The following is a 24895-nucleotide window of genomic DNA, read 5'->3' as shown; positions in this document are numbered from 1 at the left end:
AGGCCTGGAGACCTTGTTTCTTGACCTTCTCAAGGCAGCTCTTCATGGGGGCATCTACAGAGAAGAAACTTAATGCCATTTAGCTATGCAGGGACATGATTCTGCCTTGAGGTAAGCCCCATCTCTTGTCTCTTTGTATTATGTCCACTGGAATCTTCCTAAGTTTGATAAAAGAGCAGTTAATGCCATCAGGTGCTAAGACTGTTAGCATGGATTTGTTAGTATGGCAGTGGAGGAAAAGGAAAAGCATTAATGATGAGAGCTGTTCTTGCTGCAAGCTGCAAGGGTAGAAAGGTTGAAAGCCACTAGTCTACCACTTAGTTTCTTGCTCCCAATCTGTGACTGCCATACAGGACAGATGCTATCCTGTAGGGGTAGAAAGGTGGAAGAATGTGGCCCTTGTGTGCTCCTGTAGCTGTTTTTAATTGTATTTGTCAGGGACTCCCTTGCCTGCAGTCTGCATTGGAGTCCTGTACTGTTGGTATTGCCAAACCTCTGTGCTCTTTTTCTGCAGGACCTAGAAATAGGCAGCCATTTCTGTAGCTTCCAACTTTATCACTGGAACTCCCAAATGTGTCCTTTCATTTCTTTGCTTCTGTGACTCTAAGGCCCTTAATCCAGGCCTCGAATAATGGTTTCCCAAATTCTTGCAGCCTTAATTTCAAGTTCCAGATTTCAGCATTGTTATTGTCAGAATTCTTCTCAGATTTGATTTGACCCAGGGTGAAACAACCTCAGCAGTGCTGAGCACACTGACTATTTGCTTAATCATATTTTTAAATTGTCTCAGCCATCGTTTGATCGCTCACAATATACTAAACTCATGCTAAGCATTTCTCCGACTTTTTTCACTTTGCCTTCTCACCACCACTGTGTTAAGGGCAGCCTTCCAGAGATGCTTGTTCCTGAGAAAAATAATGCTGGACACTGCCTACTGACATGGGTGCCAGAGCCCAGAGCCTGTGTTCTGCATTCGTGCGCAGAAGTCTGTTTGCTTTTGCTCAGTTTTACCCTCCAGTAGTGCTCAAATGCTTTTATGTATCATCCAGGAATAGATGAGAATTTCTCTAATAACCTTTGTACTGAAGTGGTCTGTCTCAAATTTTATTTTTCCTCCTCCTCTTCCCTCCCATGCTTGGAGACCATCTATATATGGTGCTGTAGCTCAAACTGGGCTCAGCTACATATAAGACACTTCAGTACCTTAACTAACCCCTGCATTACTCTCCAGCACCTTCCACATTCTGTGCTGCACCAGGTGTTCAGGAGATAAATCAGCAATGCTGAGCTAGGTTTCCATTTTCATTCTTAGAGAATGTCTGCATGAAGCCCTAACTCCCTTCTGGCTTGGTCCTACCAGAAATGATGTACTTAACTCTGTGAAAGGTACCTGTAGACCTCATCCTCTCGGCTGTGAGCCCTGACTCATAACTACTAATTGGCCTCCTGCTGATTCTGTTTTGAGGGAGGGGCACACCCATTGGTGCTCAGGGGTTACTCCTGGCTCTTTGCTCAGGAGTCATTTCTGGCAGTGTTTGGAGTACCATATGGGATGCCAGGTATGGAACCCTAATTGGCCTTGTACAAGGCGAACACCTTACTTACTGTGCTATTACTCTGACCCCAAAACCTCCTGCTACTTTCTTGTTCATTTGGCTGTCAAACCTCCAATTCCAGACTCATTCAGGTTCTCCTCCAACCTGACTCTCACACTCTTTACTACAGGGATGCTTCTTGCTTCTTCCCTAACCCTCTTCTTTTGTCATTTGGTTCCAGCTCTCAGTGCACATTAGCCATGGCAGTAAACAAACTGGTCTGTACAAGCAAGAAGACAGTCTCACTGCCCTTTCTTAGTGCCCTGTGAGAAGACTAAAATGGGCCCTTTCTTAGTGCCCTATGTGAAGACTAATATGGGCCAGAAAGAGTACAATGGGTAGAATTCTTCTTGCTTTGCATGCTGCAACTCAGGTTTGACCCCGGCTCCCTATGTGGTTGCTGTTGGCCAGTAATATGTGGTCCCCCAATTCCAAACCCTACCAGGAGTGATCACTGTTTAAGTACATTCACTGCAGAGGCCAAGAAACACTGGAAGAACGAGACTGAAAGTCACCTTTAGGAATTACTGTTTTTCTTTATTTTTTTTCCCTTGGTTTTGTTTTTGGGTCACACCCACAGTACTCAGAATTATTCCTGCCTCTTCACATAGAGGTTATTTTTGGCAGTACTCAGGGGACCATATAGGATGCTGGGGATTGAACCTGGTTGGCAGTGTGCAAAGCAAATGCCCTACCTGTTATACTATTGCTCCAGCCCCCAGATTTTTTTTTTTAATGGGATCGAATATCTGGCTAATTAAGACCACCTTTTAGCTATAAAGTCTAATCAAAGACTCTATGTTGCTATATTCAAAAACTTTTTTTCTGAGAAGGAAATATATAGTTAGACACTTGGATATCAGCATTTTATAATCATTAATTTTCTTTTGTTCCCTACATCACTTCAAGTGGGGATTTATTTTTCATCTTGCCAGGGTTTCGGATTTCACCTGAAATCAGACAAGAGGCTTTCATGCTATACATTTCAGACTCCGGAATTCTAGAGATGAAATGTCCGCTTTTGATGTTTATAGTTAATCATATCAGGGATGCCGAATTTGGAACCAAATCCAGCTGTGTTTTTCACAACTCTTTGGCTGTCCTTGGGTGTCTAGCTTGGACAATTTGGTCTTAGCACAAAACAGCTGCTATGACTCAAAGCTCCAGAGGGGTCAGGTGATTGACCAAAAGATCCTGTTTTGAAAATGAGCTGCTTTACCCCTGCCTTCGGTGCTCTCTCCACCAGCAGCCTCAGTGCTTGCTGCAGTGGCATTTTATACATCTGCATCTCGGTCCCTTTCTGTGTCCTTTTCCCTCGTCCCTTCCTTTCTGGCCTTGTATCTTTTGCAGTTCACATCTGGAATATATTAAAGGCAGGGAGCCAGGAAGATGACTCAAGTGACAGCAGGAGGGGTGTTTGCACACAACCTACCCAGGTTTGATCCCGGACACACCATATGGTCCTCTGAGCACCATTGTGATGATCCTGATTACAGAGCCTGATGTAAGCCCTGCGCACTGCCACGGTGATGCCAAAACTAAAATAATTTTTAGAAGTGACACCACATGCCTGGCATGTGTGAGAGCTTGAGTTTTATCCCCAACACTGGTCTAACTAAGCCAGGTATTTTTTTTAAAACAATAAAAAGAAAAACAAAATATTCAAACCCCTCGACTTAATTGCTATAGATTACTTGATTTTAAAACTTCACAGATTCTGAGCACTTTATTCTAAAGCACTTATAGTTCCTATCTTTCTTTACTTTTAATTTTTGTGTATGGGCCATATCCAATGATGCTTGGGGCTTAATTCTGGCTCTGTGCTTAGGGATCATTTCTGGAACCATATGGTATGCTCAGGGAACCAGATGGTATGCCAGAGATCAAACTCAGATTGGTTCAAGCAAGGCAAGCACCCTAATCACTGTTCTGTCTCTTCACTTCTTGTTGAGGGATTCTTATAGGGTTCCCTGAACATGACAGGCACCAAATTTTCTAGTTGCCATCTGATTGCAGAAATAATGAGAGGTCCCATAGTACAGCTCTTCAGCGACTCTTGGACTCCTGTGGCCTCCCTGTCATAACAAGGATGGGAGAAATGTCCTTATTTCACAGGGGTACTCTACTGAGGAGAGCCAGGGAAACCCGTGAGAGCCTGATTTTTTTCCCCCATAGCTGTTTCTGTCCTGCCCAGCATTCTCTCAGGGTCTGGGTATGCCAGGTCTGCACATGAGCCTGTGACCCCAGAAAAGTTCTTACCCTAACACACCTGAGAGGTGAGAGCAGCTTTGTCACTGGCACCAAATTTTCTTGGCTGGCAGGGCTTTGGAGTTCCTAGAACTATCAATCAATGCCAGCTGCTCAGGGACCTTGATCTATAAGCTATTTCATTTCCTCTGCCAAGAAAAAACATTCCCAGACTCTAGGAAGCAGAGCTTGAGTACAACCTCACCCCCATATCAACTGGGCGCTTACTTCCAGAGGCCTTGTAACCAGTGCCATTTATTGCCCACCAGTCTAAAGTCACAGTAGTCTCCCTGTTTTCGGCACTGGTCATGTGATGAGACCAGGCCAGAACCAAGAAAGCAGGTTCGCTCAGTAGTGGCCACTCAACAGAGGAAGGCTTACTGTATTAAAGAAGGGACTGTGGAGTTGGAGTGATAGCACAGTGGTAGGGCATTTTTCCTTGCACGCGGCCAACCCCTGACAGACTCCAGTTCGATTCCTGGTATCCCACATGATCCTCCAAGCTTGCCAGAAGCGACTTCTAAGCACAGAGCCAGGAGTAAAACCTGAACACCGTCGGGCGTGGCCCTCCCACCCAAAAGAAAAAAAAAGAAAGAAAAAAAAAAAAAAAGGTGGAGGGGACTGTCTTTCCAAGGACAATGCAGGAGTCTGAGCAAATAGTCAAGGACTATAGATGAAAGGGGCTGCATTGCTGGACTGGCTCCCGAGGAGTCCCAGGGTCCCAGCAGTTGCTGACAGCACTACAGGATTCCTTTTTGTTTATCAAAAAGAAGCTGTTCAGGGGCCGGGCGGTGGCGCTGGAGGTAAGGTGCCTGCGCTAGCCTAGGACGGATCACGGTTCGATCCCCCGGCGTCCCATATGGTCCCCCAAGAGTCCAGGAGCAACTTCTGAGCGCATAGCCAGGAGTAACCCCTGAGCATCACAGGGTGTGGCCCAAAAACCAAAAAAAAAAAAAAAAAGAAGCTGTTCAAAATATTTCCAAGCTGCTACAGCAATAGAATAGTGAGTAAAGCTCCTGCCTTGCATGTAGCAGACCTGATTCAACCTCCTAGCCACTCCCATAGAATCCCTAAAGACCATCAAGAGTGATCCCTAAACACAGAGCCAAGAATAAGACCTGAGAAGCAGGTGTGACCCAGAAAACAAAACAAAACAAAAAGATTTCCAAGAGAGATTGTGATGATATGATTTAAACAGATAGGCTAAATTCTATCCAAAGAGAGAATTTAGGAATACCTGAAGAGATAATGGCATGGTCTTTGTAATTTTTTAATTGATGTTTAAACATCATTGTGCATAGTGTTTTTCTGTAGGAGCTGACATCTTGAAGTAAGTTGCTGAATGTGGCAGACATTTCTGCTGCCATTGCTGTAAGAAACAGGATTTATTTTTTTCTTTGCTGAAGCCAATGTCATTTACATAGAGAATGACATAAAGGGGGTACAGATACATAACCAAAATTCCCTCAGCAACATTTTCGTTTCTAATGAGGTACTTGACTCATTGCCTAAAGCTCTGTAGCACAGAACACTGAGATGATTAGAGCCTTGAAAGTTTTCAGGGCAAGTACACTGTATTCTCAGTGTGGCCCCAAGAAGAACACCGACAGCGGCACTCATGGTAGGCCTGGTGCGGAGCGGTCTAAATTTCCAGTGATAGGCAACACAAATACATGGAAATGTTTCCCCAATAACCAGAGAAGATACAGTACAGACATGTTTTTTTTTTGGGGGGGGGGGGTCTTTCGGGCCACACCCGTTTGATACTCAGGGGTTACTCCTGGCTAAGCGCTCAGAATTGCCCCTGGCTTGGGGTGACCATATGGGATGCCGGGGATCGAACCGCGGTCCTTCCTTGGCTAACGCTTGCAAGGCAGACACCTTACCTCTAGCGCCACCTCGCCGGCCCCCAGACATGTGTTGTTTAACCGTTGTAGTTGAAAATAGAAAAATCTCTGTCACCAAGCAGTTTACCTCTCAGTTAATGGAAATCATTCTTAGGAAAGACACGGGGGATGTGGCAATAACGAAGCATCTGTTGAGAGGGCTCCTGATGAAAGTGTGGACAGGAAACTGGTCTCAGTCAGTGTAGCCTCCTCTCTAGACGGCGGTCATTTGAATAGGGAGAAGAGATGTGCCTGGATACGGGGATGCCTTTCCTGGTTCAGGATCACTGCTGCTTTATCACAGGGTGTCCCGGAGATCCATTCCCATCTACTTTTCAGCCCACCATCAGCTTCTTCTCATTAGAGCCTATAGAGCCAAGTCATCAGTTAAATCTTCGAGCTCTTACTGCCTGCTTTTAATGAAGTTGATGGATGATCACTAGCAGACTAGATCTGTCTGCACACTCTAGTGAAGGAATCCTTGATAAAATGTTTAACCAAGTACTGATTTTGTATGCACAACTATCATTATTCTTTGAAATTTTTTAGAGAAACTGTTTGAATTTACCCATATTAAATGATAACTTCAAGAGGACTGTATTTAAAAAAGCTATATTTTTCTGGAGCCTATTTATGAGATGAGCACTTTGCTTCAGCATCTTGAAGTCAATTCAGACCTGCAGGGGGAATCTGGGAAGCAGGCAAAGGGAAGATCACCTTGATGGAGTGAATGTGTATTGTCAGTCAAATGGGGTTCAGAGGGTCCAGGATGTGTAGAGTATATCCTTGTATGGAAGAGGCTCTGAGCCTCTTCCAAGGCACTACATGGTCCTTTAAGCACTTTTAAGTGTGCCCCATCTCCCCCCACACACACACACACAATGAAAAATAGTTCAGAATTAGCCAGTTGAGATATGAAAGAACTTTTTTTTTTTGCATGTGGGAGACCTGTGTTCACTCTTTGATACTACATGGTCCCCGTGACTAGGAAAATGTTGTTATTCATTATTAGACTGTTACACTGTTGTGCTATGCTAATAAGCTATTATAATCCTTCTAGAACTAAATTGCATAGAATAACTTTTGTGCTCTCCTCCTGTAGACCACTGCTTTTCCAGACCAGTGAACATGTGGCCAACAGTCCTGCTCTAGGGGACCTTATTCCATTCAGCACTATCATTCAGTTTTTGTTCACAAGAGCTCCTGCCGAGTTAAAATCTCCCTTCCAGGTAATAAAGTGAAGATTCTTATGAATCTTTCCTTTTAAGTAAACCATACAGGGCCCTTCTTCCTGAAGGTTCATGACCTTCTCTTGCCTTATAGATTTGGATTTTTGACAACAGCTGGAGATCAAGAAAGGAAATTCACACTGCCCAGTACCTTTTATGGCAGTGCAAAAATTCCCCAATGAAAGTAGCATTATTCCTGTCAGTAAATTGTGTTCATATGACTCTTTGGAGACTCATTTCCTTAGCTGACCCACCTCACCTGGAAAATCCAAAAATCTCCTCAAAAGGATGATGTTATCAGGGGTGGTATGTCCAGGGCTGTGTCACCTTCTTTTCTACTGGAACCTGGGATGATTTCACCTTGGGAATCCTTGAAGGGACTTCCTTGAGCTTGCACAACATCAAAAGGATGATGTTATCAGGGGTGGTATGTCCAGGGCTGTGTCACCTTCCTTTCTACTGGAACCTGGGATGATTTCACCTTGGGAATCCTTGAAGGGACTTCCTTGAGCTTGCACTTGCTGGCATTCATTGATGCTAATAAAATGCTCTTTTACAACTTTGCAGCGGGCAGAATGGTCCCATGCACGCTTCTCTCAGTGGCTAGATGACCACCCATCAGAAAAGGACAGACTTATTCTCATCAGGTAAAGTGTGTTCCAGACATGCCTGGGGATTCTGGAGGCTGGAGTTGGAGGGGACTGGGGGAATTGGGGAGGAGGAGGTGTTTTCCATGTGGGTGATTGATTATGACCCATTGCTCAGGCACACACATGCTACAGTCCCCACAAGCTTTGCTTTCCTTGTCTGTCACTTCTAGTTTTTACTACCTCTCTGATGGAGCCCTGAAAATGCTCTTCTCTTTTGTAAGACAGCCTCAGCTGTGGAAGATTCGGTGCCTTACATCCACATTTTCTGCTTGATCTTCATGTTACAGATGCTGAATTTGTAGAGAAGAGGTGTGCTTAAACTTACACACATATCCACATGTGGGTATATAGCCACATGTGAAATACACCCTAAACTGCCTTAGAAGCTCAAGGAGTAGTACCTGCCCTCAAGGTTTCTTATTACCAATGATCCAGTCAGTTCCATAGAGAATCCATGGCTGAGACACCCACCTAAGTGTCAAAGACCTAACAAGGAGCCATTGTGTTCACTGAGTCATATCTGTTTCTGAGATATCCTAGGTGCTGTTGTGGCAGGGCAGACTAGCTCAGGCCTTTGCTCGTCTTGCTTCTCTTGAACTTCTCTCGGCTTTGAGTATCTGACCAGGGAATGGGAAAGGACACCAAATGAGTGTCATTGTGCTCTCATCCTGGCTTTATCCTACCCTTTGGAGAGACTGTGGGAGCAGAAGAGGGATCTGGGCTAACACTAGAATTTGCCAAGGATGCTTGTGCGGATTATTCTCAAGTCCCAAGGACTCAGCATCTGCAGACCTGTTAATAGCAGGGGGCTCAGTTGATTGAAAAGGCTTCATTTTGTCTCCTTAACAAGTTAAGAGTGACTTCATCCACAACAGTTGTCCTGCTGTGGGTACATCAGAAATCTGTTTTCTTTTGCTTCTTTTAAAAAATGTTTCCTGAGTTATTTCATCAGCTGTGCTGTTGCTAAGGCTATATTTAGCCACTGAAAATCATGCTCAGAAAAAACTGGCATGCTCTTTAAATAAGACCTACCCATCACTCCACATATGTTTTGATCAGAACCCTCTTGCCCTAAGCAGGAAATTGAGGCCCCCATAGAGAAAATCCTGACCCATTGTGCTCCTGCTACAGTGTTGGCATGAGAGGTCAGAGGCTTTGCCATGAGCATTCCCTAAGGAAGATTCTTTCTCATTGATCATCACAAAACCAATGGTGTGCCTGTGTTGATTGCACCAATGAGTCTTCCTCTCCTGTAGGCAAACCTAGGGTGAGTGTTGCTCTTTAAATGTCAGTAAACTCATTGTAGCTTTAGGGCCAAGTCTTGCCTGTGCATACCTTCCTCCTAGCATCATACATTGAGTTGTTACACAGGGCAAATAGAAGATGGTGTAATTACTGACACTGAATCAATGGCAGTAATGAACTCTCTTCTGCCTTTCTTTCAGTTTCCTTTTGACACCAGTTCTCTTTCTGGAGCTTAAATGTAGTCCAGCAACGTTCATTTTGATATCAGAGTAATCAGTGACTCAGAGCCCAGTGCTCCCAGCCTATGTGGCCTTAGGGAGAGACAGCCTGTAGGTCTGTGTGGAGCACTGACCTACACAACATGAAGTTAGGAAGATTTTAATGTGAAGGTTGCAGCCTTGCAGAGGTGGTAGGATTGCCCTTGACTTAACCTTGCTATTTGCCGTAGAGCTACTGGCTTCTCCTGGCCCCTATCTCCTTAGATCTCCCCTGGTCTGTTTGGGTAGTGCTGAGAAGTATTCCTTTAATGGTGCTTTCCACCTAAATGGTTAGCACTCGGCTCTGGGTTCAGGTACCTGCCTGGAGCAATTATAGACAGATCTATCTCATTCCTCTCTTCCCTGAAAACTAGTGTGTCTGGTTTGCAGGTGGTTGTGATTATGAGGGAGTCTGGACTCTGCCAGCCTCACTGTTCATGCTCTGATACAGTGCCCTTCTACTTCGTCCATGGGTCCCTTCCCATCAGTCTGGCAGTTGGCCTCTTTCTCTCCTTTCCCTTGTCCCTATGCTCCCCACTTAAACCTCAGTTTTGCTTTGTCTAAGGGTTTACTTTTATTAAATATTGTTGATTCCTTGCCTTTCTTTATGTTACATATGAATAATATCCAGATTTTGCCTTTGCCTTTTTACTTATTTTGTTCGACATGACCCCCAACGGCTCCATTGATGCTAAAGCAAAAGGCAAGCTATCGTCTTTTCTTCTAGCTAGAGTATCTACCATTGTGTCAAGAGTTTATCCACTTGCCTGCTGTATGGCACTAGGATTGTTTCTAGAGCCTTAATTCCAACTTTTAGAAATAGCATGATGATGAGTATAGGTATGTATCTATCTCTCTGTATTAATGTTTTGATGTGCTTGGGATACAGAAAAGTAGAATTTTGGAATCATATGGTAGTTCTTTTTGTTTTTGTTTGCTGGGATTTGGGGGCCAGAGCATACTTACTGGTGATTAGGGGACCCAGTGGTGCTGGGAGTCAGTGCAGGGCATTATAGCTTGTGCCTTTGAACTGTCTTCCTGACCTTGTTTTCAAATTTTGAAGCCTCTGTATTGTTGCAGAGGTTGAACCAATTAACATTCCTACCAACAGTGATGGGTTCCTTTTCCCCATCTCCATGCCAAAACTGAATGTTTCTGGCATTTTGATATAGACCCTTCTCACTGGTGACATGATCCCTCATTTGCATTTCCTTGATCACTGATAAACAGTACATTTTTATTTGTGAACCTTCTGTGTCTCCCTTTCTCCCATTTTCTAGTTGGGAGTTCAATATTCCTGTTGGCGGAGGGTAATCATTTGGCCTCTCCTTCTGGTGTATCTGTCACTAGAATTATTGCCACTAGTTCAGGAGTACCTGAGCTGGGCCTACAAAGGCAGACAGAGCCAGGAAAAGCTGGGGGGAAGGAGGGGTGACTGGCCTTTGAAGGACTGATAAGTTTGAGCTTAAGTACTTCACTACTAAACACAAAGTGAGGCCTGAAAAAATCCAATCTGTACTCCAGAAAAACATGTTTTTGCCAACTTGTCACATTGAACATTATATTACCTTGTTGCCATGTTACATGCCATGTTTCTGTTGTTTGCAGCTTTCACACTAATTTTTTCTTGTAAGTTCAGTACTCCACTTATTTGGGGTACAAACCAGAGTTGAGGATCTTACATAATACTCAGCCCGACTTCCAAGAAAGCTAATGTTTGCTCCAGCAAATTAAATAATTTAATAAGTGCTTAAAAATCTTGCTTCTGATTTATGTGGGTTGGCAGCTTTAGTCTGATTTTTCTTAATTCCCTAGTTCTGATAGTGATTTTGACAAATAACATTAAAAAAAAATCTAACCAAACTGATTTCTAAACTTCCTTCTCCATGTTGTATAATTTTTATTAGCTCTTTGAATGCAAATGAATCTTTTTATTCATTAGATAAAATGGAAGTATTTATTGCAGAACCATCCTAGTTTCTATGAATTTGCACTAATTCTTAGAGTATCATACACATATTTCCCATTATTTCAAAGGCAATTGAGGATGTTGCAAGAGTGGCATTTTCCGAGTGGGGCAGTTGCTCAGGATACCATTGCAATTGAAAAGTACCAGTGGGGTCAGAGAGAGAGCACAGTGGTAGGGCATTTGCCTTGCACACAGCCGATCCAGGACTGACAATGGTTCGAATCCCAGCATCCCGTATGGTCCATCGTGCCTGTCAGGAGCGATTTCTGAGCACAGAGCCAGGAGTAGTAAGCCCTGAGCAATGCGGGTGTGACCCAAAAACAAAAAACAAAAAAAAGTAGTACCAAAAGCAACAAGTTTTTCTATAAATAGTTCTAACATGAGTAAAATACTTCTCTAAGACTATTAAATCGTATTTCCCATGCCTCATACTTCTATGAATCCCTACACATATTTCTCCCTTACTTCTGTAATTTTGCCTTATCTTTACAATTATTTTATATATGTAGTTTAAATAATTCATCATGCATTTGTTAAACAGCTCTTGAGCTATACTGTGAACAAAAGGGCCCCAGGGGGGAGCCAGAGCCATGGCGCAAGCCGTAAGGTGCCAGGCTTGCCCGCACTAGCCAAGGACAGGTTGTGGTTCAATCGCCTGGCTTCCCATAAGTCCCCAAGCCAGGAGCAGTTTCTCAGTGCATAGCCAGGAGTAACCCAAGCTTCACCTGATGTGCCCAAAAACCAAAAAGGGGGTGGGGGGCAAGGAAGCTTATTAATGAGCAGATAAGACTATTATTCTTCATGCCATCATACCCTTATAGAAGAAAGCAACTTTATCAATTAAATGAAAAGGCTGCGGCCACCAGGAAGGTGGATGAGCATTAAGTGTATCTATAGGAGCTAGATGCCTCACAGAAGAGTCCTTGAACTGTATGGTGATTTTTGGTCCCATTTTGCAGATAAACTAATGAACTCAAAAGTTCAGGGGCCAGAGAGATAGCACAGCAGTAGGGCATTTGCCTTGCATGTAGCCGACCCAGGACAGATGGTAGTTCGAATCCCGGCATCTCATATGGTTCCTGTGCCTGTCAGGAGTGATTTCTGAGCGCCGAGCCAGGAGTAACCATTGACCACTGCTGGGTGTGACACAAAAACAAAAACAAAACAACAAAAAATGATAGTTCAGATCATACCACTAGGGAGTGCTAGGGAGTAGAGCAGACCCTGACCCAGCAGCTAAGGCTGTCCACACAGTTGACCGAACATGACCATGCCTAAAAAGAACAGGGACCAGCTTTCAGGGATCCTCAGATACTGAGCTCTGGGAGTTAGTACAGTGGGCAGTGCATGCTGCCTGAGTTCAATCCCTGGCCCTTTACATGGTCCCCCAATCTTTACAAAGAGCTGATCTCGAGTGCAGAGTCGAGAGTAAGCCCTGACTGCCACCAGGTGTTAACAAAAAAAGCAGGATAGAAACAGGGTAATGCAATGACTTGCTGACAACTTACTTAAGGGCTCTCCCAGTTTCTCTTTCCTTCTTTCAAGAACACTATGCTTTCTTCCTGGCAAACCTACTTCTTGCCCTCTGTTCTCAGAAGGGCAGTGTTCCTATGGCCTGGCAGGAGTAGGGTGAGGGTGGAAGGTGGGACTGAGAGGGCAGGAGGGACTGAGGGACTAAGACACAGCCGTAAATGAATTTCTGTACAACAATTTTGATGGCAGATCAGTAAGGACTCCCTCAGAACACTGGTTAAGGCAAAGCCATTTGCAACCTCACTACTTCTGTGAGACTTGCTTTGGCGCCATGAACACATCACAAGATAACTGATAAAATGTGTGCCACTTTTCAATTAAAGTATAAATGGTATCAATCTAAAAAAAACACACAAAACAAAGCACAGAAGTTATAGACCTTTCTGCAAGTTCACATTTCCAAGGCAATTTTGAGCCTCCAGAAATTAATGTGATGATATTCTGAACACAAGTAGAACCAGGAAGGTCAGACCCTGGAGTAGATGGTTAAAGACTTCATTTATTGAGTGGCAGGGGATGGGGGTGACAGAGTAATGAGTTAAATACTAGTGCGCGCGTGCACGCACACACACAGTAAAAACAGTGAACAGTTCTGCCCTAGGACTTATATATTTTGTGTTAGGAGGAAAAACAAAAGTATTAATTAGATACTAAATGGGACTTAAGACTTGAGTATGTGAGCAATTAATGAACATTCTTATAGAAATGCTTATAGTGAAGAAATCAGGTTCTTTAACCTAAAGACTATGACTAGTGGCTGGTGTGATAGAGCAGTAGGGCACTTGCCTTGCACTGCAGGGACAACATTGTGTGGTCTCATGTGCACCACCAGGAATGATTCCTGAGTGCAGAGCCAAGAGTACACCCAAGCATCACCGGTTGAACACCCTCCCTCAATTAAAAAAAAAAAAAAGACTAAAATTTGATTATCTGAGATTTGCAAATGTAAACTCCACTTAATGTCACCTAGCATTTAAAACAAATCATCTTGTCTAGGGGCTGGCATTTTTTTACCCCTTTACAAAGGGCCATGTATTTCAGACTTTGAAGCCATTTGTTTTCACTTCCTTGATTATCCCACTCTGCCACTATAATGGCATATCCAGCTTTCACAACCTCTAAAAAGAAACAGGCTGGCTTTAGCTGTCGGGCAGGTTACTGACCAAATCCAGTTCATACTCAACTAAATTAAGACTGCTTCATTATTCTGTCATTTGTCAAAATTTAAGGCCCATAAGAGCAGTATCTTGTTGTGTGCTGTTTGTTCATATTTCACCTGTTAGTGTCAAGGTGTGTGCTGAAGGCACCCTCTCCCCACCCCCATCCTGCCTGCTCCTCCCTTCCCTTGGTGCAGAGCTCCCCCATGTGGGCACTGTGTATCATCACATGCTGGAGGCTCCCAGAAAAGTCATTTACCCGAGTTTCCCCCAGAAATGGGAAGAACAATTTTTAAGAGGCTCTAATTTTGTGCTTAGACCACCAACTACAGTGAAAACGTAAATATTTATAGTTTAACATATTAATCAGTAACAGCATTAATGGACAAAAGGCTTAACTTGAACTGGGTTAGTTCCAGGAATTTGCTGTATTTGGCACTCCCTAAGCAGATTTAGCCACAAAACTTTTTGATTTTTGTCTTTCTTTGGTTTTCAGGGGATCCCTAGAAGCATACGTTCAGTTGGTGAAAAGTAGAGATGGCAAAGAATTTGCACCGGTTTATCCCATAATGGTTCAACTGCTTCAAAGAGCGATGGCTGCTTTTCAGTAATAATGGGAAGAATTTGCTAATCATTTTGTTTCCGCCAGCCAGGGTTTGCAGTTAAATTAAACATATACTCTAAAGACAGCTAATAACTGTAATATAATAATGTAATAGATTTTCCAGTACTTCCTATTAATGTTGTTGATCTTTCTAAAGTCTATTTAATATGATTTGTCATTGCCTTTAAACCTCATGAATGTTCTTTTTCCAGAAAAACGTCCAACTATCTCAAATATCCATAAAACGAGCTAAAACTTGTCACAAAAGTTCCTTCTGTAGTATACGTAGAGGATATACCCAACTTCCATCAGCCTTCCTCTTCCCAGCTTATGTTTTTTAGCCTGTAAGATTCCAAATGTTTCTACATATTAGAATCCTCTGTGGAAGCTGCTGATGTCCAAGTTGCACCCCATATTAACATGTTCAGGGGTGAGATTTGGGTATTAGTGTATTTTAATTGAGATTCTGTGATTTACGGTGATTAATGATTTACCATGTACATATTTTTAAAAAAAAATCTTCAAGTGTGCTCCATTATGTAGAAAGGATTGGGAACCACTGGCATATCTCAAAGTTGGAATACGTGTTAAATGTTTAAATATGTCACACTTTAAATAAAGGTAGAAGCAAGACTTTTACACTGTGTCATTTTATTAAAAGCAGACCTTTTTGCTATCAAATAGTAAATAATATCAGGTTCCTTGTCTTAATATTTTCAACTTACTATTTAAAGCCCAACTAGTAACTATTTTCTAGACCCTGAATCTGTTGTTATACTGACATGACAACTCATAAAGTGAGAGATGAACAAGATTTTTTTCTTTCCATTTTATTTGAAATAATATACAAGAATATAGTGTGCAAAATTTAGGGGCAAATAATGAAGTGTAATGAACTGAAATCAATTTTACAGCTGTGATTCTTAACCAGAAACACCACTGGTAAGTAACATGAAAAGCCATGATTCTAGCTCAGAGCAAAGCAGCTGTATTGCCAATGTATTTGCTCTAATTTTAGACAATTGGAAGAAAAGTAAAGTGCAAGTGTTGCACTGCAATAAGTGCAAAGTCTGCCCCCACCATAAAGATATGATGACAAAATAAGATATTTAAGATATGTGGTTGAGGAGATATAGAACACAAAGTTAAAAAATACAATGGTGTCGACTGTTAATAGCACCGTTACAGTGACTATATCCCAATGCTATTAACTACCATCAGCTTGGCCTGGGCTAGGGCGCCACTGGAAATAATGGGTGCATGCTGCCACCTGGTGCATAAAACTCAGCATGCTCATGGGAACTGCAGCAAGTGGCACTTTAGCTGGGGACACTTAGACCGTCCACCTGCGATATGTTCTGGTAGCCTCTTGGCACTGGCCAGACTAGGAGCTCCCGTATTTGGCACAGATGCTGAGCCATGTGATGGTTGCTCAAGGAAAGGCCAACTCCCAGCTTGTTTCATTCCATTAGGTGTACAATAACAGATTAATAAGCAGTAAGGAGCCAATGTATAAACAGCAGTTACATATTTTTAAAGTCCCCTTTGTACAATTTAAAATAAAACATGTATACACTTCTCCTCTTTCTACTATACTTTAGCACCACAGGATATCAATTTTCAAGCCTATATTACCTGATAGACATATATGAAGTTTGGAAGAGAAATAAGGCAATTTGGTTTACAATGTTGATAGTTTTAGCTTACTTAATTGCTCTAATGGAAAAAGCAAATCCTCACTCATTATTAAATCATTTCAGGACTCAATGCTATCAGTATCTTATGGTCACACATTCAGGACAATGTAGAGACCATGATCTTCTTAAGTCTTTCCACCAACAGTCAATGTTTACACAAATGCAGACTTAAGCACTTACATATCCCAGCTTAATGTTGTTGTGAGCCCTGTGGAGATAAAATTAAAAGTGTATGTTTATAAATTACGCAGTTCTACATAATGAAAGTTAAGACATGATTTATAAGTTTAGCATTAAACCATTTTCTCAAGGTATTTAATGTACAAACTGAGATGGACTAGGTCACATTTCCAGAAATTACTATATAGTTACTTCCCTTTTTTAGAGAGCAAAGCTGTTGACTATTCTTTTTGTTTTTGTTTTTGGGCCACACCTGGCAGTGCTCAGGGGTTACTCCTGGCTGTCTGCTCAGAAAATAGCTCCTGGCAGGCACAGGGGACCATATGGGACACCGGGATTCAAACCAACCACTTTTGGTCCTGGATCGGCTGCTTGCAAGGCAAGCACCGCTGTGCTATCTCTCCGGGCCCAGCTGTTGACTATTCTTACTGGTATTGCTTATTCTCCTTGAAATACTTAAATCTAGAAAATTCTATGCAAATGACAGAAACCCTTATGAAGATATATAGATTGAGATATACTCTATATACTCGATATATTCTCTTTGGATACTTATCAGTTAAGCTGTCGAAACATAAGCACCTAACATCAGAAAAATTTTCTCCTGATTAGTAATGATTTATTAACATCCATCTTCTATCTTCTATTCAACAAGAAATACTGCACTTCTGAACATTCTAAACTCTACTTTTCACTTTAAAAAAAATGTGCTTAATGATAGAAAGGAATGCAGCCTGCTTACTATGATGCAAAATATTAGGCTTTGAAACATAAAAATAGTGAAGAAGAAAAAAAGCTTCACTGAAACCTTTCTAAAGGTTATATAGCTGTTCCAACATGCCAGTATAATTTGGGGGTAAGTCAAGATAATTTTGAGTAACTACTTATTGTCACATACTGAATTCGTTCTTTTTCTTTTCCAACAGTCAGGATTTAAACGTTTTTGTTCTTCAGCCAAAGCTTTTGCTTCTAATGTATACATCCTTCTCTCTTCGTTCTTCATTTTCTTCCACCTGTCACCAAGGATCACACTTATGGCTCTGTAAAATAAATACACAATGATAAAGACATGTGCTGTTACAGTAAGAAATGTAGAGAAAAAAAATCTTGTCTGAGAAAGCAGGAAAAAGGTCCTGGCTATCGAATGGTCATTTCCAGTAAAATCACATGTTCAGATCATCATTAATCTGGGCAGTGGAAAGTAGAATCATGCCAGTATTTCCAATTGTGCAAAGGACATCTAAAATGCCTAAAAATTCAATGTTTCACAAAGTTTATATGTATAGACAATACTTTAAAGAAACAGTTTCAAATCGCCGCTTTATCTAACTTAGCGTATTGGTTTTAAAAGATGTCTTAAGAATATGAAGGCAGATATATTAGTATTAACAGCATGAAATATTCACATTCACCTTGCAATAAAAGTTAACCCTTTTTATGCAAGTCCTCTGAATAATTGATACAAGTCATTACATTCAACCACACTAAAAATGTGATAATTAAAATATTGCCATTTATTCCTAAGGACACTATCAATATTATCACTTGCAAAAATGAAATAAACTTTCTGAGTTTAAGTCAAATAGGAAATACATTCCTATTATGTATGTCAATCTGCAACAGCTAAAAGCTCATATATTGCATATGGAATAAGATCATGTTCATTTTAATCATGCATGATGCTCTTACAAAACAAGGTTCTGAAACAGGCTGAATTAGGCATATATGTGATTTTATAATGACATAGAAGCTACAGGTGGGACCTCTGCTTTGGATTAGAGAAACAGTAACCACAAAAGCTTTACTACTGTAAAATAAATTTATTCATCCAGTAAGTTGATTTAATTAAGCACTGTACATCTCCTTATTAAAAAAGAAGTCTAAATTAAAGGTAGTATGTAATGCTTACATATATACTAGTAAAATCAACAAAGTATTTACATACGTAACCAATTTCCAAATCAAAGATGCATATAGCAAGGAAGATTTCTCTTTCTAAAATGTAAATGTTTAAAAATTAAGCTCATGGATATTCCAAATGAATTAAAAACTAAATGTAGGTAATCATTTCACTTTTCTCATACTATCCAAGGTAAAGGCAATAGTAGCTTTCTCAGAAGACTGGAAGACAACTTTAATAAACAGAGAAGTTGGTCTTAGAGAGTGGTTGTAGACTACCATGAGGTACAGATGCAAGCAAAGTAGGAAAGGGGTTAATTTATATGACGATACCTCTTAGTACTGTGAGAAATCTATTATTACATTCTACATAACTGACATTCCATAGCATTACACAGTCATAAAGTACATTGAGATTTATACAAGGAGTAGTCTTTTCTGTCTAGCCTTTCCTGTAAAATAGACTACAGTTCTAACAAGGCAAATGTCATGTAACATTTTTCGGGAAGCAGATCCTTAGCATTATGTAAGCTAACCATAGATATTGTAAAATAGATTTAACTATTATAAATATAATTATGTATGACCTCAAAATTCCATTTGAGCCTTCTAAAATCAACCTGAGAATAGACATTAAGTATCCCAGTCTGTAACTAAAAACTGCACTGAAATGTTATTCATATATCCTACTCAGGATTCTCTATTTTTTTTTTTTTACCTGTTATCTTTCCCTGGATACATCTGAGTGTATTCAACTCTGTATTTTTTGGCAAAAAGCATGAAGGCATTCATTGGTCTTTTGCACTTGTTAGGAGAAGTGGCATTCACAGTCCCTGAGCTGTGGTTTTTTACAGCCTTAGAATACAAAGAACTGGAAGAGAGCTGTGATGATCCCGGTGAGCCACAGTTTTTACTGAATCCAGATCTTGCAAAGTCTTGACCACCAGATCCTCCACAAGACAAAGATGCACGACGCTGTCGAGCCATACTACTTAGCACATAGACTGCAGAAGAATCCATTGGTGTGAAGTCGTAGCTATAAAATATATATACATATATATTTTAGGGGCTGGAGAGATAGCATGGAGGTAAGGCATTTGCCTTTCACGCAGAAGGTCATCGGTTCGAATCCCGGCGTCCCATATGGTCCCCCGTGCCTGCCAGGAGCAATTTCTGAGTATGGAGCCAGGAGTAACCCGAGCACTGCCGGGTGTGACCCAAAAACCACACACACACACACACATATACATATATATTTTATGGTTTTAATTCCGTTCAGAATAACCAGTTGTAAAAAGCAGGAGGAAGTAAGTTTGTATGTTGCTGGAGACTGAACACAGATCTCCCGTTTGCAATGTATGTATTTCCCATGAATCACATTCCTGGCTCTCCCAAACAGAATTTTAAAATACACTTAATATATATACTAGGAATATACCAACATTACTTTAACAACTTTGCTATTCAAAATTACTTTTAAGTCCTAAGTGTCTATATGTAAAGACCAGTTTTTAAGAACAGAGAATGCAAACTAATTTTTAAACATGTTTTAAGCCTTCAAATGGCTCTGATTATTAAAATTTATATTAATGAGTATTGATACTACCACACTGTACTATTTGAACACAAATATGAACTTTACAGTCTCCTAGAACGTGTCTTTAAAAAATCACTAGAGAACGGGGCGAAGCAGTGCTGCAGGGCATAAGGTGTCTGTCTGCCTTGCACACGTTTGCCTAGGACGAACCACGGTTCGATTCCCTGGTCCCCAAGGGGCGGATTTCTGAGCATATAGCCAGGAATAATCCCTGAGCGTCACCGAGAGTGGCCCAAAAACCAAAAAAGAAATTTTTTTTACTAGAGGATATTAATACAGAGAAACAAAATTGCAAACATTCAGCATTAAGATAAAGTCAAATTATTTTTTTTAAATCTCTGTTTATAATCTCACCAAAAAATGAGTCTTCATTGATCTACATTCTAATACTTTAGTATCAGACCTTAACTTTTTCTCTTATAACTTTTCAGAGTATACACGGAGATATAATCACTTAAGATTCCAATATTCAGGATGTTTACTGGGTTGAAGCTTAACTCTGTTAAGTTGCTTTTTCAATATCAATAGCTCACCTAGCCTTTTGATAGGATATCAAGGCTGGGGAGATAGCTCAAAGAGGTAGAAAGGATTGGAGAAGATAGTACAGTGGGTAGGGTACTATCTTGCAGGCAGCCTACTTGGGGTTTGATCCCTGACATTCCATTTGGTCCTCCAAGCACCGCCAGGAGTAATTCCTGAGTGAAGAGCCAGGAACAACCCCAGAGAACTGCCAGTGTGGCCTAAAAATTAACAAACCTCTTTTAGGGACCCGAGATAGTAATGGTGGGTAGAGAGCATGCCAGAAATCAAACCCAGGTAAGTCTGGGTTTGATCTCTGGCATCTCATACGGTCCCCTGAGCCCACCAGGAGTGCTAAGCCAGGAATAATCCCCATGTTTGGCCCCAAACTATGATTAATGGCTAGATGGTGTGCATGCAAAGGTCCTGAATCTGATCCTCAGCACCATCAGGACAGAGTAGCACTACACTACTGCGGGCTTGAGCACCAAACCTTCAGGCCTGCATAATTAGGCCAAGGATTGTCAGGAGTAGCTTCTTGGCCCTCTGAGAATTGCTTAGGAGTTCTTTGCCCCCAATAAAATAAATATAAGGTCTTAATTTTACAAAACTTTCATCTGAATTTTACTAAATTTTAATTTACAGGATCTCCTGAGAACCTCCTATGTAATGCCTATGAGTTTGAAACTATATCAATGAGTTAAAATTAGCTACACTTTTGGGGAGGCAACTTCCAAAAGTAAAATGATCCAGAATTTCAATTTGCACAGTACTTAAAGAACTTTCTAAACCACAAAGTTTCATGAAATGTGAAGTATCTGGTCTTCCTTCTTAAACAGAACATGTGTTTGTGTCCTGTTCTTCCATTTACAATCATGATGATTTAAAAAAAATTAATTTCCCTGTTTTAAGTCTTTCTAAATGTCATTATTTTTTTCTATTTTTACTATCCGTTAAACCAGATAATTAATGCTCATGGTCAGAAAGAATACTGCACAACAAAAAGCCTTGCATGCAGCTGACCCAAGCTCGATCCCCTTATATGGTCCCGAGTCCATAGGAATACATCCTGAGCACAGAGCCAGGAGTAACCTGAGCAATGTCAGGTGTGTCCTCAAAAACAAAATACAGATTACTCTAAGAAAATGCTATTAAGAAACTGTGTGCTCCTTAAAACAAAGCAAATTTCTGCAGATAACAACAAAGCTGAACTATTTAATTCCTGTTCATATAGCATGTCTCCAGGCACCTAAAGTTTTAAATGAACTCACTATAGAAGTACTTCTATAAATCTACCCATGAACTATTTATTACTTTGCTTATAATAGCTAGTTTTTTTTAACTTATCAATAATTTACCTAAGTAATTTTATCATTCTCAAATCTTTAAATTTGTTCCTCTCTAAATATCTGACTTAGCAAAGTAGGAAGATTAAAGGTATACTTAAAAATCAATTACCTTTTAAATGTATCAAAAACACCTGAATCATCAAAATTAATGGCATCGGGGTGTCCAGGAGGTAGGCATACATCACCAATATGTATTTCACAACATGGTATGCCATGCTGCACCACAGTCAAGCTTGGATAAAATGATGACCAACCTAAAAATAAATGAGATAGTTGCATAAAATACGGGGATGGACAGAAATCAACCTATTATATAATGTTTCTGAGTCTTAAAAAGTTGTTAAATTAAGTTTGAAAAGATTTAACATGAGTCATTTATCTTTACCATAAAACAAGTACAACTGACCCTTAACTACTAAGCATTAGGGATACCCATTCTCCTAGTTAAAATTCCTTAATAACGGATCCTGGTTTGATCCCTAGCATCCCATATAGTCCACTGAGACTGCCAGGAGTGATTTCTGAGCAAAGCCAGCAGTAACCCCTGAGTGCCACCGAGTGTGACCCAAAAAACAAAACAAACAAAAAATGTCCTTAATAATTCATTGTCAATCTTATATATAGTTCCACAGCTAAAAATGCAACAAACCAGTATCTGCAGTTGACTCTTGTCTGTGAAAAAGGAATCCTTAAATAGACTTAAAAGAAGTTCACGCCCACATTGTTCAGGATCGACCTGTCCAAGTATTTTCTTTAACTAATGTAGAGCCCAACGTAATTCTTTAATGAAGGCCTTAATAAGCTTATCATTGTGTATGATTATCATCAAGATAGTGACAAAAATGACTTAAGACAATTAAATATTCTCTGAATTACTGTTTAACATGATTTTACTATAAAAGTCTTGGGACAGTGACTTAGATATAAAATGTGTATTTGGTCATTCTAAACCAAAACATTGCATTCCCCAAGCAACAAGATAACAGTGTTTATTATAGCATATTACATGAAGCTAAGTTATTCATAACCAATTAAGAGGTAGAACTCCTAATTGACTACAATTAGTCATGTACAAGCTATCCAAGGAATCCTGTAGATGTATTTAGTTGGAATTTTTTTTCTCTTCAAATTTTAATACTTAATCACACATTAACCAAAACATTATGCCACAAACATAATTACAGATTTAAGAAGCTTTCTTTAAAAGGTTACTAAAAATTCAAATGGAAGTCCTACCTTTATTTTTAACATAGAAAGGGTGGTCCAGTTTACACTCTACAGTAAGTAAACCATCTTCTACTGTACCAGGATCAAAAGTCAACTTAAGTACAGACTCGCCAAATGATACACTTTCTTCATGTGATAATAACTTTAGGCCATCAGAACCATAACCCTGAAAATACATGCATAAAAAATAAATTGAAAATTCAATACAGTCAAGTTCCTATTACACAGAAGATCTGTTAGAGGTAAAAATGACAAGCCAAGATTCCTGTCTTTAAGACACTTTCATTCTAGTTGTAAAAAAGGGCACACATATAAATAAATACAATGTAAAGAAGACTAAAAGAAAAACTCTAGTTCAAGTATAACTGATGCTAATAAAGTTTAGTGAAAAGATGTTAATTCCAATACAGAGAGAATATGAAAGACTTTCAATCAAAAAAAAAAAATTAGGAGGCACGCTCTGTATTTGGTAAAAATAAAACATAAATTCAGAGTTAGAGGGACTGGAGAGATAGCACAGCGGCATTTGCCTTGCAAGCAGCTGATCCAGGACCAAAGGTGGTTGGTTCAAATCCCGGTGTCCCATATGGTCCCCCATGCCTGCCAGGAGCTATTTCTGAGCAGACAGCCAGGAGTAACTCCTGAGCACCGCCGGGTGTGGCCCAAAAACAAAAAACAAACAAAAAAAATTCCTAGCAGAGTTAGAGCATGTAAGACTGAAAAGGAAAGGCTACTGAAAATAAAGGACAAGTAAAGTGCTTAGACCTTCCTTTTAGAGGAAACTGAGAAAGAAATGCAGTTTTTATTTACATTCTGTCAAGGTTAGGGCAATAAAGATTGCAGAATAAAAAGTACTTACTATATTCAAGTTTGAAAATACAATGAGAAATCAATTAGTTTTTAAACTGACAAGTAGTGACGGTATAACCAAGCTAAATTTGAATTTACCTGACCCTCAAAATACAAGCATTAATAACAAATGATCTCTATCTTTCACACAAAAAAGTAAAGAATAGACAATATAAGTGTTTGAATTAATGAGAATGGTTAAAAAAAATCCTTTTTAAGGAAACAAAACTGATCAATTTAAGATGAAGGAAATAGTTAACTTTGTGGTTTTGAATCTGGCAGAAAAATGGGGTGGGGGGCATAATCATTCCTGTAATAAAATAGGGAAAAGTAAATCAGGCAGGAGAAAATGGGGAGTCCAGCTCTGGTTACACTAGTAAGCTGAGTTTGAAGAACTACGTAATATTTTCATGCAGATGTAATACCGTTGACAACATGCAGATGAAGGTGATAAACATTATGAATGACAAAAATTTTCTAATTCTCATGCCTTAAAAATCAATCCTATACACATTTTAAGTAACTGAACTACAGAACTCTTCTAATTCTAAGAGCTAGAAGATCTTTTAAAATTATCCAGACTTCTTTTAGAGGAAGCCAATACCTAGTACCATCATACAAATAAATGAAGAACTAGAAAAAGCCCAGATCTTCTAAGAGACAGTGCTGCTCTCTAGAGGCCCCTCAAACATGCTGCAGAAAGAGGACTGAAGAGGCAAAAACCTACTTATCTGGTGAAGAGACTGAAGAAAGGCAGAAATTTCACTTCGTTTTTGTTTTTTTTTTTTGGTTTTTTTTTTTTTTTTTTTTTTTTTTTTTTGGTTTTTGGGCCACACCCAGCAGTGCTCAGGGGTTACTCCTGGCTGTCTGCTCAAAAATGGCTCCTGGCAGGCACGGGCAACCATATGGGACACCGGGATTCGAACCAACCACCTTTGGTCCTGGATCGGCTACTTACAAGGCCAACGCCACTGATCTGATCTATCTCTCCGGGCCCGAAATTTCACTTCTTATGAGTAGAAAAATTGCCAAAGAGACAAATCAGGGCAGCATTGCCATGCAACTATGTCAGCTCTAACCCAGTATCAGATATTGCAGAGAAGCCAAGCAAAACCAGAAGTCATAGAATAGCTAGTAATAGGGGCTGGAAAGACAGCACAGCAGGAAGGGTATTTGCCTTGCATGTGGCTTGCAGGGTTTGATCCC

At 40.4% G+C, this 24895-nt stretch overlaps 2 protein-coding genes across 2 annotated transcripts in view; one reads left to right on the top strand and one right to left on the bottom strand.

Moving 5' to 3' along the window:
• Positions 1 to 14611, top strand: part of COG5 (component of oligomeric golgi complex 5) — a 262931-nt gene extending 248320 nt beyond the window's left edge. The window contains exons 20-22 of the mRNA XM_049783180.1: positions 6831 to 6957; positions 7525 to 7604; positions 14265 to 14611. Of these exons, the coding sequence (XP_049639137.1) occupies positions 6831 to 6957; positions 7525 to 7604; positions 14265 to 14379 (322 nt within the window). The 3' untranslated portion in view covers positions 14380 to 14611. The remainder of the gene's footprint in view (positions 1 to 6830; positions 6958 to 7524; positions 7605 to 14264) is intronic.
• A 395-nt stretch (positions 14612 to 15006) lies between these two features.
• Positions 15007 to 24895, bottom strand: part of HBP1 (HMG-box transcription factor 1) — a 30913-nt gene continuing 21024 nt past the window's right edge. Inside the window, exons 7-11 of the mRNA XM_049783285.1 lie at positions 22850 to 23006; positions 21723 to 21867; positions 18867 to 19184; positions 17148 to 17289; positions 15007 to 16277 (exon numbers count right to left, since the gene is read on the bottom strand). Of these exons, the coding sequence (XP_049639242.1) occupies positions 16260 to 16277; positions 17148 to 17289; positions 18867 to 19184; positions 21723 to 21867; positions 22850 to 23006 (780 nt within the window). The 3' untranslated portion in view covers positions 15007 to 16259. The remainder of the gene's footprint in view (positions 16278 to 17147; positions 17290 to 18866; positions 19185 to 21722; positions 21868 to 22849; positions 23007 to 24895) is intronic.

This window comes from Suncus etruscus, chromosome 1 (assembly GCF_024139225.1).
Source record: "Suncus etruscus isolate mSunEtr1 chromosome 1, mSunEtr1.pri.cur, whole genome shotgun sequence".
In the NCBI taxonomy this organism is placed as follows: domain Eukaryota; kingdom Metazoa; phylum Chordata; class Mammalia; order Eulipotyphla; family Soricidae; genus Suncus; species Suncus etruscus.
Note: the sequence above shows the minus strand (reverse complement) of the source record. Positions and strands in the feature narration are given on the sequence as shown.